The 15,045-nt window shown below is 39.4% G+C and overlaps 1 protein-coding gene across 1 annotated transcript; it reads left to right on the top strand.

Annotated features, from left to right (window-relative positions):
- The first annotated feature begins 59 nt into the window (after window positions 1-59).
- Window positions 60-14,755, top strand: hfm1 (helicase for meiosis 1). Its single transcript, XM_051069763.1, has 40 exons — window positions 60-640; window positions 1,411-1,554; window positions 1,639-1,754; window positions 2,109-2,412; window positions 3,054-3,391; window positions 3,851-3,889; window positions 4,020-4,090; window positions 4,206-4,338; window positions 4,868-5,019; window positions 5,152-5,229; window positions 5,617-5,772; window positions 5,873-6,073; window positions 6,170-6,258; window positions 6,396-6,439; window positions 6,588-6,689; window positions 7,300-7,445; window positions 7,562-7,656; window positions 7,743-7,876; window positions 7,983-8,030; window positions 8,198-8,278; window positions 8,445-8,536; window positions 8,686-8,792; window positions 8,905-8,952; window positions 9,094-9,191; window positions 9,284-9,418; window positions 9,610-9,695; window positions 9,808-9,891; window positions 10,058-10,215; window positions 10,325-10,428; window positions 10,656-10,841; window positions 10,961-11,050; window positions 11,216-11,340; window positions 11,816-11,898; window positions 12,036-12,151; window positions 12,238-12,318; window positions 13,165-13,419; window positions 13,508-13,589; window positions 13,729-13,828; window positions 14,251-14,396; window positions 14,524-14,755. Exons 2-40 carry the CDS (start codon window positions 1,484-1,486, stop codon window positions 14,576-14,578), a joined length of 4,629 nt encoding a protein of 1,542 aa, XP_050925720.1. The 5' UTR covers window positions 60-640; window positions 1,411-1,483; the 3' UTR covers window positions 14,579-14,755.
- The last annotated feature ends 290 nt before the right edge of the window (window positions 14,756-15,045 follow it).

Below are 15,045 nucleotides of genomic sequence, written 5' to 3'. Positions count from 1 at the left end.
TTCCAGATAGGAGGCATAAAAAACCTGAGTTAATGACCATCTCTTTTGGGTAGTAGATTTTTTTTTTTAGGGTTGATGGCGGTTAATCACCGTTTTAATTGATAAAATGAATTGAAACTTAAATTACAGTTTCTTTTGTTCTTTTAAAGAACACATGTGGTTTTGTTATTTAAACTTGTCATTGATGTACAGGCAAGAATTGAGTGCCAGCGCAGGAGAGATGTTACCACTATCCCCCCATGGTTGTCTTCTCAGAGGTCTTTGTTGCTCTCCTAGCCGGTGATTAGCCGGTTCAGTTATCCTCAGTCTCCGTCTGTTTTAAAGTGAAAACACACTGTGTTCGAACAAACACTTCACTCAGTAAGAAATTATTTCCACATAAACATCTGTCAGCTGGCATACTTCAAATTTGATAACATTTAGCTGCAGCTCATATTTTTTAAATAAATAATTAAGCCTAGCTACAGTAGTGTTAGTCTGAATGAACATGTGCTAATAAAAAAGTTGTTACTGATTAGTGATTCAATCTGTGGAAACATGGTGAAGAGGCCTACCTAAATTTTCAAACGTAGTGGGGTCAAGGGTTAGACTCTGACCTGAGTAAAACCAGTTTGTAGGGTAAATCAGTTCATTATTACAGGTGGGTACACAACGAGAAAATAGTACATCTTTAAAACGACGACGTTTCTTGCTTGAGCTATGCAGATGCTAACCGATAACCGTTAGTTTTTAAATGTTGCTAGGTCTTTGTTCATTGTTTATCTACGCAGCTAAAGCTAGCAAAGCCAAGTTAATTCTACCATTTCAACACAGAAAAATAGCTACATAATTAAGTATTTATTAGGAGACTTTTACCTGCGTTACATGTAAATCATATATTTCATATAGCTTTGTTCAGGAGGTGGACTATTTAAAAAGTATTCAGTTCAGTCATATGGTTTGTGTATTAAATGGTTGAGCTAAATCTGCAAGATTATTGCTAACCATGTCACTATGTAAAAGCCATATAATTCCCATTTTTTGTGTCCAAAAATGTCATGTAGACATGATATTCACTTCAATACCTCATATAGTTTGTTGTGATTTTCACTTTAATCCCTCAAATAGTCTGAATCCACATACTACTAAGATCTGACTAGCTACATCATTAGGAAACTTGATTTTTGCATCAGGGGATTAGAGGAAAATTAAAAGAATGTGAACTGTCCCCCAATTTTGCCTTGTAGCCACAGACCAAAACAGACCTTCAATGCAGCCTCTCAAGCTTTCAAAAGCAGTCGTTTTTCATTTAATTCAACCACCAAATGAATTTCAGCCACATAGATGATGTCGTAAATGCACAGCTATACAAATATATTTGTTGATCAGTGTATCTCTGGTTTGTTTGTTTGTTTGTTTTTTTTTCTTTAGACCTATGTCCCCAACCAACATCCATCACCCCACTTTGCATTCAAATGTGTACACGCCTACATGATCTGGTGAGATGTTGGACTCCAGTGACTGCACCTTGTCCTTGGACAATCTGTTCTTTGAGAAACCCATTGTCCACAAAGTGTGAGTACAAAGAGATACCCCACTACATCCCTCTGTCTTCTCTCAGCTGAATCAGTGTTTTCCCCTCTGGATTGAATTTGACAGAATGCCGCTGAACCAGGAGGCCAGTCCATGGCAGCTGGAAATGCCTCCATCTCTTTCTCAGATTCCAGCCACTCAGGATATTCAGGAAGAGGCAGAATCACTCTTTACCCTATACAGTATGTTGTGCTCTGGTCTAGGGTGAATTCCTTTTCACTTGACTTGAGTAAACTGCTCAGTATCTGGCCCATTCAAGCCTTACTAAATTTAACTTTGTGACTCACTGACACGATAGCTTGAATAGGCTTGACAGCTTTCCCAATTTTCTTTGACTTGGGTAAACAAGCAGGGATCTGGGATCTGGGTCTTATGATATATTCTCATAGTCCTCAAATACGTAGGATGGTAAATATCCTGATATAAAATCCTTTCATCTTACCAAATCATTGAGAGTCACATAAATAAAATGTAACAAATTACAGCTGCCACCATATTAATTTTATGAACGTCTGCCTTTTCTCAATCACTCACAGGTTTCTCACAGAAATCCAAGAAGTTCCTGCCCCCAGTATCCACTGGCCTCTTATCAAAAATCAACAGTTCTTACAGTTTTAGCAATGACGAGAAAAAGATTGAGGAGACTCAGGGTGGCAGCAACAGTAACAGCATCAGCAGATGTGATGGCCTTTGGGGAGTTGAAGGGTTCAGGTATTACACTCAGGGTGCCTGTCAGAGTGGCAGAGGTGGAGATGAAACCCCGCAGGACTCTGGTCATGCAGCCATCAGCAGGAGGTGTTTGTCTCTGGACTGCAGCAAAAGCCCACCTTTAAGAAAAAGGTAAGTGTTAAGGTGACATTTACATGATTGTGATTTAAAGAATCTGTGCACATTGTTTTCACGGTGTCCCCCTTTAGCACATATCTTGAAAGATGAAAGGAAATCTACACTCGGGGGCAGAAACAGTTTTCTGGTTTCAAAGCATTTAACTGTCTAAGATTTATATGTGGCCTTAAGTCCACAAAAAACAGTCCAGTTTTAAGGCCAAAAAAGCAGGTCAACAAAGATTTTTATTCTTTGGAGGTGGATGCAAATCATGATTTTAAAAATGCTCATATTAGCAGGATTATTGTTATTCACAATATTACAGCCTTGTTTCCTGTTTTTCCCTGTCCAAATATGTAATGCAGTGCTGATTCACTCTTTAATCCCTGAAATTGTTGGAATCCGTGATATGCTTGGTTAAAAAAGAACTCCAGTGAATCATGAAGAGTACGTAAGTGGCCAGTTCATAAGAAGAACATGAAAAGATGCTAAATCATCCCCCATGTCAGCTTTGTTGCCAGGGGCCAAAATGCCTGGCCTTCCTCAAATAAGCCTTCAACCTCTCAGCAGCTACAATGCTTTTCCCTCTTTAAATCTACCCTCCTCCTCTTTCAGTTCTTTATACCCTCCATATCCTCTCCTCCTTCCCACAACAGCTTGTTCAAGGTTCAGGTGTTGTACACTGGAGGTGACTCGTCAAACACGGATGACCTCAGTAGCAGCGGCGGCAGCAGCCAGACAGCATCCAGACCTCAAACTTTTCTCAGCCGGGTTACCATGGCGACAGTGCCTCCTCCTCTTCAGCCGCCACGGGCGACAGTTAGCCAGGCAGCTCCTCCTTTCCCCTCAAAGCCCCCCCTTTCACCCCCTCCTCTGGGCTCATCTGCAGCGAACGGCCAACCCCCCCGTCAGGCGACACATGCAGAGATGCCGGACAAGGGCACAAAGAGAGCCTTCGTTCCGCCCATGACGCCTCAGCCACTCTGCATACAAGGTGCTGCACTGCGCTGACACAGTCACAGACAGGCGCTGTGCTCACAGTCTGTGACTGGTTTACCACATACCACTCATGTAGCTTCTGTAAAGTGTTGCGATTAATGAGTACGCACATGTCTAGCCATGGCAGCAGCTGCCACAATGTGTTAGGGTGTGATGAGGTGAAATGAGGTGAGCTCTCCCCATTGACCGCTCCAGTGTAATGAAACATGCTGGTCACTAGGTGGTGGATTGAGGAACAGTAGAAGCAGTAGGCAGTAAACACTAGAAGCCTTGTAGTCAACATTAATTTTTTTTCCACCAGAAGACATAATTCCTTAGTGCTATAGCTTTTAAAAAATGCTAAAAGGTTTAGGTTTTTAGAAATCAAATGGGCATGGGGTCAGTGAGAGTGTGACTGACAATGAAAATCTGATCATCTTTGAATCACGTTTGATTGTGTTTGTGCACATTTTAGGTTCGGGGTCTGAAGTTTTGCGACCTGTTTCTGAAATCCGTATCCTTTTTTGTCATTGTGTAAGTTAATACACTTAAAAACTGTTAGATAATGCTTGAACTGTGGTTGTATGCTGATGATGTAATTTCACAACTAATGTGGTTTGATTTCCCGAACTATGCTAACACAGCATCTAAGTTCAGATCTGTCTTCAGTGAGTTCCCCTTTTTCAACTACGTTCAGTCCAAAGCGCTCGATGATGTAAGCATTATTTGAAAGCCTTTATAAACAGGACGCTGAGGACTATGTTTTGACAATGTCTCATTGTCTTGTTACAACTTGTGGCCAGGAGTATTTATGTTTGGTTTGTTCATAGGTTCTTTACACAGGTAAGAACTTTGTGGCATGTGCTCCTACTGGATCTGGTAAAACAGTGCTGTTTGAGCTGGCCATTATTCGCCTTCTAATGGAGACGTCAGAGCCCTGGAGAGACGTCAAAGCTGTCTATAGTGAGCATACAGAATTATTCAGTATATCTTGTTAAATAAAATAATGCTAGTAATTTAAGTCCAATCTGAGCCTAAAATAATTCTTTATATATAGAATATAAAGTTGTATTTTCCATCTCAATATTGGGGGAAATGATTCATACGCAGAATGTTTAGGAGACGTCCTGCAACTATTATATATATTTTTAATCTAATTATATCTTTTTTCTATAATTTATAACTGAGTGAAAACACAGATCTAATTTACTTTATTGTTTATACCCCTTGCCAATCTAAACAAAGCTTGTGCTGTTACATACCGTCAGCTCTTTGTATCAAAAGCTTGAGGAAATGAATGAAATTCCATACTCAGTAAATCTGAATTTAAACAAAACCAGCCAAGGCAGCCTTGTTTTGAAACAATACACCTTACTGTAATCACACACTGGAGCTTCAGACATTTTTCTTCTGACTCGCTAATGTGTATCATTTCTAGTGTTTCGATTTTTGAGTCAGGCTTGTAAAAAGATTCTTTGTTTGTTCTTGCCAGTGGCCCCTATCAAAGCTCTGTGCAGTCAGTGCTTTGAGAGCTGGAAGAAGAAGTTTGGCCCTCTGGGGCTGAACTGTAAGGAGCTTACAGGTGACACAGAGATTGATGACTTCTTTGAGATTCAGGACTCCCACATCATCCTGACCACACCCGTGTGTAACACTATACTGGATTTCTACTGAGCAAATGCAACAAAATTTGAAGGAGTGGAAAGATTAGAACAAAAAAAATGATCTGAAGTTTTACAGGATTACATCATGTTTTTGTACTTATTGTTCTCTTAGGAAAAATGGGATAGCATGACAAGAAAGTGGAAGGATAACTGTCTGCTGCAGCTAGTCAGGCTCTTCCTTATCGATGAGGTCAGTGTGTTTGACAGATATTTTTTCCTTCACAGTCCCATTTTTTGTGTTTATAGAATCTCAAAGTCAGCTGCATTATGGTGGATGTTCACTGAGCACTCATGTGCCAGGAGATGTACTATTCATGTTGTGTTTTATTATGCCATATTACATAACAACACACGATTAACCTCAGCCCTCAGCACTTTATTTCACATGGGGATAGCCATTATAAAGTTATGGCACATCATGTTCTGGGTCTGTGTATTGTGAGAGTACATACAGCCTGTCTTTTTATTCTAGAGATACACTTAGTTATGTTAATAATAGAATATGTTATGTATGTATGTATGAATATGTATGATGTTTCTGAAGTCCACTGTAAAATGAAACATTGAATTCTTCCAGGTTCATGTGGTGAAAGACGCGACCCGTGGTGCCACCTTGGAAGTGGTGGTGAGCAGGATGAAGGCAGTACATGCCTACAGGACAGCACAGAATCCAGAGGCAGGCCTCTCTATGAGGTTTGTGGCTGTGTCAGCCACCATACCCAACATCTCTGATGTAAGCAGCGGACAAAGACAGTCAGCCACCATTGTATATGTTATCTCTAGTATAAATCAGAAGCCTGTGGCTGATTCTTGAACTGTCTGCCTGTTATTAGATAGCAGACTGGCTGTCTAATGAGACCGGTCCAGCCACATATCTAGATATGGATGAGAGTCATCGTCCAGTGAAGCTGAGAAAGGTGGTGCTAGGTTTCCCCTGCAGCCCAAACCAAACAGAGTTCAAGTTTGACCTGTCACTCAACTACAAGATGGCCAACATCATACAGACTTACTCTGACCAGAAGCCTGCTCTGGTGGTGTGTACAGAAACTGGGGTGAACTCTGTGTTGTTTTTTGTGCATGAGTTTTCTGTCCTTTTGAATTTAGATTCCAGTAATTATGTTTTTCTGTAGTTTTGCTCTACCAGGAAAGGAGTCCAGCAGTCAGCTGCAGTTTTGGCCAAAGATGCTCGATTCATCATGAGCATTGAGCACAAGCAAAGGCATGTTTCCTCCTCATCCATACTTACATGTTCATACATACACAGCTATTCACCAAAACACTTTTCATTGTTCATCATAGGTAATTTTGCTGAAAGCTTGATCTTGACTTATTTTGTTACTTTACAATCTTGTTTAGGTTGATGAAATATGCAAACTCCATTCTGGATTCAAAACTGAGAGGTGAGTTTTTTGGCAGCCTCCGACCCTGTTAAACCTAAATGATAAAACTTTGAAACCCGTTTCAGTCCTGACTCAGTAGGAAAACACAAGTTATTTGAGTGTGGCTCTAACTACCACCTGTACACATTAACTTGTGTTTGTGGTCCAGATCTGGTGATGTTAGGAGTTGGTTACCACCATGCAGGGGTTGACTTGGCAGATAGGAAGCTGATAGAAGAGGCCTTCACTCTGGGAGACCTGCCTGTTCTCTGTGAGACTTTGTCACTAAGACAGTTTTATCCTGTGCTGTAAACAGATATGAGACGATATACAATTGAAACATGACCCTATGTTTTTATTTCTTTGTGAAGCTGTGGATATAAAGTGTGTCACAGGTTACAACAACTGAGTCATACAGAACTTCCGCTATATAATGCTTAGGTATCACAACGTCTGTGCCTAAGCATTGTATCTGCAGAGAGTCAAAAGTTAATGCAAATGTAAAGTTTAATGGTAACATAATATGCAGAAGGGCAGAATTAAAAAGACCTATACTGGTACGTTTTATAAGCTAATAGAATTATGTAGTATATTTCAAGCCACCATCATAATTAGCAAATTACACTATGAAACTTTTATTCTATTTGCAATTTAGAGATGCATTATGAGACATTGAAGATTATAAAAATGGCATTTACACATCAGCAATAAAGATAATACTGTATGAACACCAATATATCATATGCTGAGGTATTGGTGCATCTCCAATAAAAAAGTACCAAGAATCTTTCAGCATTTGCTGGTATGATTTTAAAATCAGGGTTTTATTTTATTTTATGGGCACTTAGTTTTTGTCTGTGCCCTTATTTCTTATATCCTAGTTACCACCAGGACTCTGGCCATGGGGGTGAACCTGCCAGCTCATCTGGTGGTAATCAAGTCCACCATGCAGTATGTTGCAGGCTCCTGTGAAGAGTATAGCGAGGCTGACCTGCTGCAGATGATAGGCCGAGCTGGGAGACCACAGGTTACGACAATATATCCCTATGGAACAATTTCTTTTAACCATTATTCAGGCAAATTTTTAGGCTTTACATACAAATTTGTTAAATCACTACATTTGATTTGACTTTCCTTCTCTAGTTTGACACATCAGCGACTGCAGTGATCATGACCAAGCTTCAAACCAGAGACAAGTACATGAAACTTATGAATGGGATGGAAATTATTGAGAGCAGGTATCATGAACAGTAGCTGGGGTGTTTACTCCTCTCCTCTTTTGTCTTTCTAGTACATCAGGTAACAGTATACCTTGCTTCCTCAGCTTACACAGTCACCTGATGGAGCACCTGAATGCTGAGATTGTTCTCCAAACCATCAGTAATGTCAACATGGCTCTGGACTGGATACGCTCCACCTTCCTCTACATCAGAGCCCTCAAAAACCCCACACACTACGGTCAGAGCTCAAAAGACAAATGCACACAGTACATTACAGAATAAGTGTCTACCTTCTTTGTCATTACTGCACAAGAAATTAATCAGTGCATCATCTCCCATTTTAGGTTTCTCCGCCAACTTAGACAGATGTGGAATCGAAGCAAAACTGCAAGGTGATTTGAACTTTTTTCCCTCTATCTGAAGTCTCTGATGTCACTCAAGTAGCATGTTTCTACTCGGAGGACACTCTTCTGATTGATTATTTAATCAGTTAACTAATTATTGAGGTTGATTGACTGACTGAGTTTAAAGTAACTACTGTTTCTCGTCTTGTCTTTAGAACTGTGTCTGAGAAACCTCAACTCTCTGTCCTCCATTGGTCTGATCGACATGGATGAAGATATCAACATCAAACCAACAGGTAGAGGAAAAATTGTTTGGATAGTTGGCAAAATGTGTAATGTATTCCTCTTGAGTTTATTTTTTAACGGATGGATGACATTTACACCTGTAACTACACTCTTCTTTTTCAACTGACCCTATTCTGGAAATAAAACTATTAAGAAGTCTATTTCTGTTTTCTATAGAGGCTGGCAGGTTGATGGCGAGGTACTGCGTTGCTTTTGATACCATGAAACAGTTCTGCAAAGTGGCTGGCACTGAGAACCTGTCCGACCTGGTAGGTTTCCTGATAAGACGTTGAATACAGTGCAGGTATAGCAACATTTTGTGGTGATAGAGAAGATTTTAATGAATTGCATACTATATATTGCATGGCTTTGCAGAAACACAGAATTCAGATCAAAAGCGTTGGTTCTTTTTGTACAGATAGAGCTGTTGTCGAGGAGCAGAGAGTTCAGCGACATCCAGTTGAGAATGAATGAGAAGAGGTCCTTAAACACTTTGAACAGGGACAAGAACAGGATCACCATCAGGTCGGAAACATTTACAGGATCAACAGTTGCATGTACAATATCATAAACTCTGTTTGAGAGACATGATGATAAATATAGACATGATAAATTAGATTCTTATGTGTTTTTCCAGGTTTCCCATTGAGGGAAAGATCAAAACCAGTGAGATGAAAGTGAACTGGTAGGTCTATTCATTCTGTGCTTTTCCCCATGGAAAAAAGCAGAAAAACATATTTTCTTCTACATTTTTGCACAAATGCACATATGGATTTCCCATTGCCTATCCACTGTACATATCATGTGTTTATTTCTTTGTCTTTAGCTTGATTCAGGCTCAACTGGGTTCCATCTCAATTCCAGAGTTTGGACTTACACAGGACACAGCAAAGATCTTCAGAAATGGGATGCGTATCAGCAAATGTATGGCATGGAAAATCAGGGACAACAAATAAACATTAAGTGTTCTCTGACTGTATATTTTTGAACTTTGGTTATATTTTGATCTTAATCAGGTCTGTCAGAGTTCCTGAGTCAGCGATCCAAGACTGGTTTTTCTGCCCTGCTCAACTCCCTGATCCTCGCTAAGTGCTTCAGATCAAAGCTTTGGGAAAACTCACCCTATGTTTCCAAACAGCTGGAGAAGATAGGTGGGTACTTTGCTCTGTCAATACGCAACACAAAGCAATAAATACAGAAATAAAATATAGCTTAGTGGTTCCTAGACACGTACTATTTATATTTCAGACAAAAGATATCTGACCAGACATCCAGACATTCCTTTCTGTTAAATGTAAATGTAGTTCCTAAACATTTGGTAATAACACAAAGTGTGCTTCAGGCCAGACTCTGTCAACAGCCATGGTGAACACTGGACTCACCACTTTCAGCAAAATAGAGCAAACCAACCCCAGAGAGCTTGAGCTGGTCAGTCTGTAAAATAATTAAAAAAAAGACACTTTCTCAAAATCCAAAGCCTTTGATTTAAGTATTATTTGCACTAGATTTGCTTTGTTATAACTTCATTTCTCTCATCCAGATTCTCAACAGACATCCACCATTTGGCAACCAAATCAGAGAATCTGTCGTACACCTCCCTAAGTATGAAGTTACACTGGAGCAGGTAAAAGGCGCTGCAGAATATTATTATAATATTATATTATATTATGTCACATAATTGGGCTTTTCTCTTTTTGTTGCTCAGACTTTTAATCTATTATTGTCTGTCAGGATTCACTGGATAGTTCTGTAATGTTCATTGTCTTTTAATTTGTTGCTGTATTTTGTAGCTCCCAAGATATAACTGTGCTACAGCAGAGATCGTGGTGAAGGTGATCCTAAAAAACCAAGCACAGCTGCTGTCCAGAAGAACAGCTCCGGACCACCACTACGTCTCCCTGATCATCGGAGATTCTGACAACAATGTGGTCTTTCTACAGAAACTCACGTGAGAGTATATTTAATATTTGTGTCCCAGGGTCCCCCCCAAAAAAACAGGAGTTGGTTTAAGGATTTACAGTAAATTGATCAGCAGGCATCCTCTTTTTGTTTTTCAGGGACTTGGTGCTGTTGAAGTGTGGCAGCTGGTCGAGGAAGATTGAGGTGGCGAAGGCCTCAAAAGGAGAGGAGATCAGTGTCAGTCTCATCAGCTCAGAATATGGTGAGGCAGTAAACCATGGAAATATTATAAAGAGAGTTACACTATGTTGTGTTGTTCAGTGCAAGGCTCTTCATTTATAAACTGAACAATTTACAATATCTTTTGTTCAGCTTTTGTTTATATGTATATCACTGAGAAACAAGTCGTGTTTGCACATCCTTCCTGTCAATGTTATGTAAGCAGTTAAGGTACATTTACAATACTTACTGCCTTTTCCTCTCTTATAGTGGGCTTTGACATCCAGCAGAAGTTCAAAGTGTACTACTCAGGAGCTAGGAGGTTTGGTGCTGATAATCCATACAACATACCGTATAATGCTGCTGGACAGAGACCGCAGCACTCTGCACTGAAACCACAGTCTACAGATCAGGCTACACCCCAGAGGGAAGATGTCACATCTGCTACAGACCAAGGCACTGCTCTATAGCTCTGTTACTGATGATTGTGTTGATGCTGAAATATGAAATAAGTTATACTGCTATAGCATTTATTTAAAGGCAGATTGATATTCAACATGTTTTGTTCCTCTGTTAAAACATGACAACTTCACAATCCGATTTAGGCGACAAAAGACAGTGCAACCATTTCTGCAAGAATAAGGATCTCTGTGGCCATGAGTGCTGTGAGTACAATCTTTCACTGAGTGTGTGTGTCTTTATGTGTATTTATGTGTCTAACTGTGCATCACTCTGTTTTCCTGTCAAGATTACAGAGGTCTTACTCCTCCAGTCACTGTCACAGTCTGTTAGTCACAGTGCATGTGTGTTGCTCCCCCCCCCCCCAAAAGGTAAAGTAGGTGTGACTGTGGCAAGGAAGAGGTCAGCAAATCAAGAATGCAGTTTTTCTTCTTATTTGAAAGACCTGAGGAGCAGGTGTGACACACTGGCACAGACTCCTGTCAAACGACTCAAGGTGAGGAACAGTTATTATTTTGGGATCTAGCCAAGCCTGCGTAATGTACTCTTAACACATGTAGCCACCATACAAAAAAACTAATTGTTAAGGCTTGTTACAATTCAATGTGTAGTTGACTGCTGTAAGACACAATAACACAATAACCTGTCTCATCCAGTAGATCACACACAACACAGTAAAATAGAAAACAAAGTGCATAAGATATCCAGAAAACATTTCATGTTGAATGTGCGGAGGAAGCTAACGAGTCACAGCCATGTCACCACTGGCTGAGGTAAGATTAAAAGAAATGTCAATGATACAAGTGGAGGATTTTGAATCACTGCAAAGAAAAATAAGAAATATAACAGTCAAAACACCAACATGAAAGTGTCTTTATTATTTGCTTATAACTCTACACAAAGATAAGAAAATCTTTCAGTATTACCAAGCTGAGTAACAGTGTGTTTGATGTTCTATTGCATTTCCTCAGATGAAGATGAGTGAGGAGTCTGTGTCTGTCAACATGCAGGAGTTTGCTTACAAACCCAAAGAGCGGCTTCCTACTGTTTCTTGGTATTCAAAGCTACACTGACATTGTAAACGTTAAGCAGGCCCCTGAACAACTGCTGCAAGTTAGGTTAGAATAAAATGTGTGAAACTAAGTTTGGCTAGCCTGATGGTTAAGTATATTAATTTTATGTGATCTGAAGGTATGGGATAGATGGCTGTGAAGCTTCAGTGAGACCTCACACTAAGATTGTGGATCTGACAGGAGTTGACTGCACTCAACCGACAGACATAATTCATCTGGATGATTTTGACAGTGGTAAGCAAGTGGCAGAGAAAAGATGACTCCATTTATTCCAGGGTTTAATCACCACATGTTCTGTGGCTGTTCTTCTCGCTTATCAGATTATGACTGTGATGGAGACATGCACGGGATGATGGAGGAGCCGGTCCAAACCCCTGCTGCATCTCATGCTCACCATCAAAGTATCATTAAACAGCTTAATTCTAACTCATTATTATACAGACCATAGTGGTGGTTTTGCAAGTTGTAGCTCATTAACTCCAAATCTCATTTACTTTACATACTGCCTCTTACATTCCAGTGCAGACTATGGGGGTTTAGGTTTCCAAGCCGTTGTTATCAGTTCAGCTCAGTAAACTACTAGTAAATCATCTTTGAATTTACATTTACAGCACAGTACAGTGCATTCACAAGCTGTGTTCTTAACAACAAGCAGAGGGGGGTCAGAGCCTCCATGAATGCACTAATAAAGAAAGAGCATGTTACCTGTCACAAGCAAGTCTCACAATGTTTATATTAAACTGACGAGCTGAAATCAGTGGCTGCCTGGTAAGATAGTCAGTCTAAAATCTTATGGTATACTCTGAAAAGTGTTAAACAGCTAACAAAATCTTTTGGGGTAAGATGATACATTTCTGTATCTATATATATACATGTATGTTGGTATGAAATATAACCTTTGTAGCACTGTTTTAATATTTTCTTTCATTGTCAAAATATCTACAAGCAGTCCTGTTTACACAGAGACAGTAGACATGCATTTAAAAATTAAAGTGTGTGTTTCAACACAATTTGTTTATGTAATTTCAGTAATAATTGAGGTAATATTATTAGTCATTTGGCCAAGATGACTACCTACACCATTAACTTTCATGGACTTGGTTATTAAAGTATTGAATGGTTCAAAAAAAATGCAAAGCACCATTGTGGTCTTTTTAAAAATGCAGATTCAGATTCAGACTGATCAGACTGAAGCCCATAGTGCAGTAACATGTGATGGTGTAGTCATCCTTTTTTTCTGTACTCAGGTTCTTCAGCGTGGATGAACAGAGGAACGAGTGGTTGGAGTCAGAATCCTGAACAGCGTCTAAACCAGATCAACCAGTACACTCACTGTCAAACTGTTTCACCCTCACAAATACCAACAGTCAGCTTTGACCTGGGAAATGAGTGGGATGACTTTGATGATGAGAACTTGGTACATGCCAGTGAGACATCGTTTGCCTCGAGCACAGCAAATGTTAAACCTCAAATCCAGCAGTCTGTTGAAAACAACATGTCAGGTAGAGTGACGTCAGATTCATTTAAGAAGAGGAACAGTCTGTGGTCACTGTTGTGACTTTGAAAACAATACATATATCTTATGTGTAGGTTTTGCTGCTACATCAGCACCCCTGTTTTCCAGTTCCCCACAAGTCAAATCCTGCATGACTGCTGCCAAGACACCACTGAGGTTAGGCCTGAAAATCACACTTATCTTCAGTTAAGGTGTAATTGTGTGTTTCAAACACCAGTAAGTGAGTGAGTAGTCCACCGAGGTTTGATAATGTAGTGAAGACCGTAAAAACATTTGTTATCTTTTTGTGTTTTAGGCCAATTTCGCCAAATGTAAATCCTGAAATCAGAAGGCCAGGACCCTCACTGGTCACAGTCAGACCACAGAACAGAATCACACTCGACTGGAATAAAAAGGTGAGCGTGTGTATACAGAGATCTGTGTATGTGCTCCTTTCACTGTTTAATGGCTACATTTGCATACATGGAAAACATGGCTTACATGGTTATTCATGTAGACTTGTTTTTGTATTTGTCACTAAGTCATCATACAGTGGAGCTGCTTGGTTTACATCATGTTCATATTACTGTATTACTTTCTGGTCTGCTGAATTGATACATTTAGATGTCAACACAAAACATGGCAGAGAGTAAAATGCACTATTAATGTTGCTCTTTTGAAGCAGAGATTTTCTCTCTGTTAGTGTATTAATAGCTAATAGCTGACTCCCAGCTTAAGCTTAATGAAAGGTGCCTGTACAGGCTTGTAAAATCTAACTGCAAGTGGTGTGTGACCGAGGTGCTCAGCACACTGTCTGACTGTCTTCCTCTTTGTGCAGAAACCAAGCATCTTCAGTGAAGATATCACAGGAAAAACACCAGAAAGTTTCCCAAAACAGACGCATGTGGTTCCAACGTCTAGAAGGTTTGATTTCTTCTCATCAATGCGAGGCCCAGCCAACACAAGCTCATGTGTCAACAGAAGGTAAAATATAACTGAAAGGTTTTTATTTTGAATAAATAATAAAACTAATCTATATGGAAAACAATTTTAGTAAAAATTTAAAGTACATTTTCTCACTTGTTTAATGGATATCCATATCCATCTTCAGCATCAACAGCAAAGAGGAGGAAGCTTTCCTCGGGATATTTGATGGTATATTTTAGAAGCAGTGCTTGTCTGTCTCTGCTATGAATTTATTATTAGCAAGTGTTTTCTTTATGTTTGTGTTCATCTTTCTAAAACCTGTCAGCTTTACATCAACAATTGTCAACTGTTGTTAAGTCATGTTGTCATATTGTAAATGAAACAAATGGTTTCTAATGTTGTTCAAATTGTTTCTAATATTACTAAATTATTTATTTATGTATTTATTTATTTAATAAAGTCTGTTCATTGGATGATGCAATGCAGTCTTGAGTAAATTCTCAACATGTAAATCAGCTTGTTTTGATTAATTAGTGACACTTGCCAAGTGTTTTAGGTGTGTAAGAAAATCAGAGGTCCATCTTTTAAGTTTTTGTGTATACTGTATGTATTTGTCACAGCAGCCATTTGCCTTATAAAACCATTATGTGTCTTCCTAATGGCACTAAAAGTTTCTAACAAATAGTTTCCTCTTAAGAGCTGAAGT

This window comes from Lates calcarifer, linkage group LG4 (genome assembly GCF_001640805.2).
Source record: "Lates calcarifer isolate ASB-BC8 linkage group LG4, TLL_Latcal_v3, whole genome shotgun sequence".
Taxonomy (NCBI): domain Eukaryota; kingdom Metazoa; phylum Chordata; class Actinopteri; family Centropomidae; genus Lates; species Lates calcarifer.
Note: the sequence above shows the minus strand (reverse complement) of the source record. Positions and strands in the feature narration are given on the sequence as shown.

Excerpts from the sequence above, each read along its gene's own strand:
- hfm1 (XM_051069763.1), top strand. The coding sequence starts at position 1,484 with ATGTTGGACTCCAGTGACTGCACCTTGTCCTTGGACAATCTGTTCTTT. Across the intron at positions 5,020-5,151 it reads ACATCATCCTGACCACACCC|GAAAAATGGGATAGCATGAC; the intron begins GTGTGTAACACT and ends TTGTTCTCTTAG. Across the intron at positions 8,793-8,904 it reads AAGAACAGGATCACCATCAG|GTTTCCCATTGAGGGAAAGA; the intron begins GTCGGAAACATT and ends GTGTTTTTCCAG.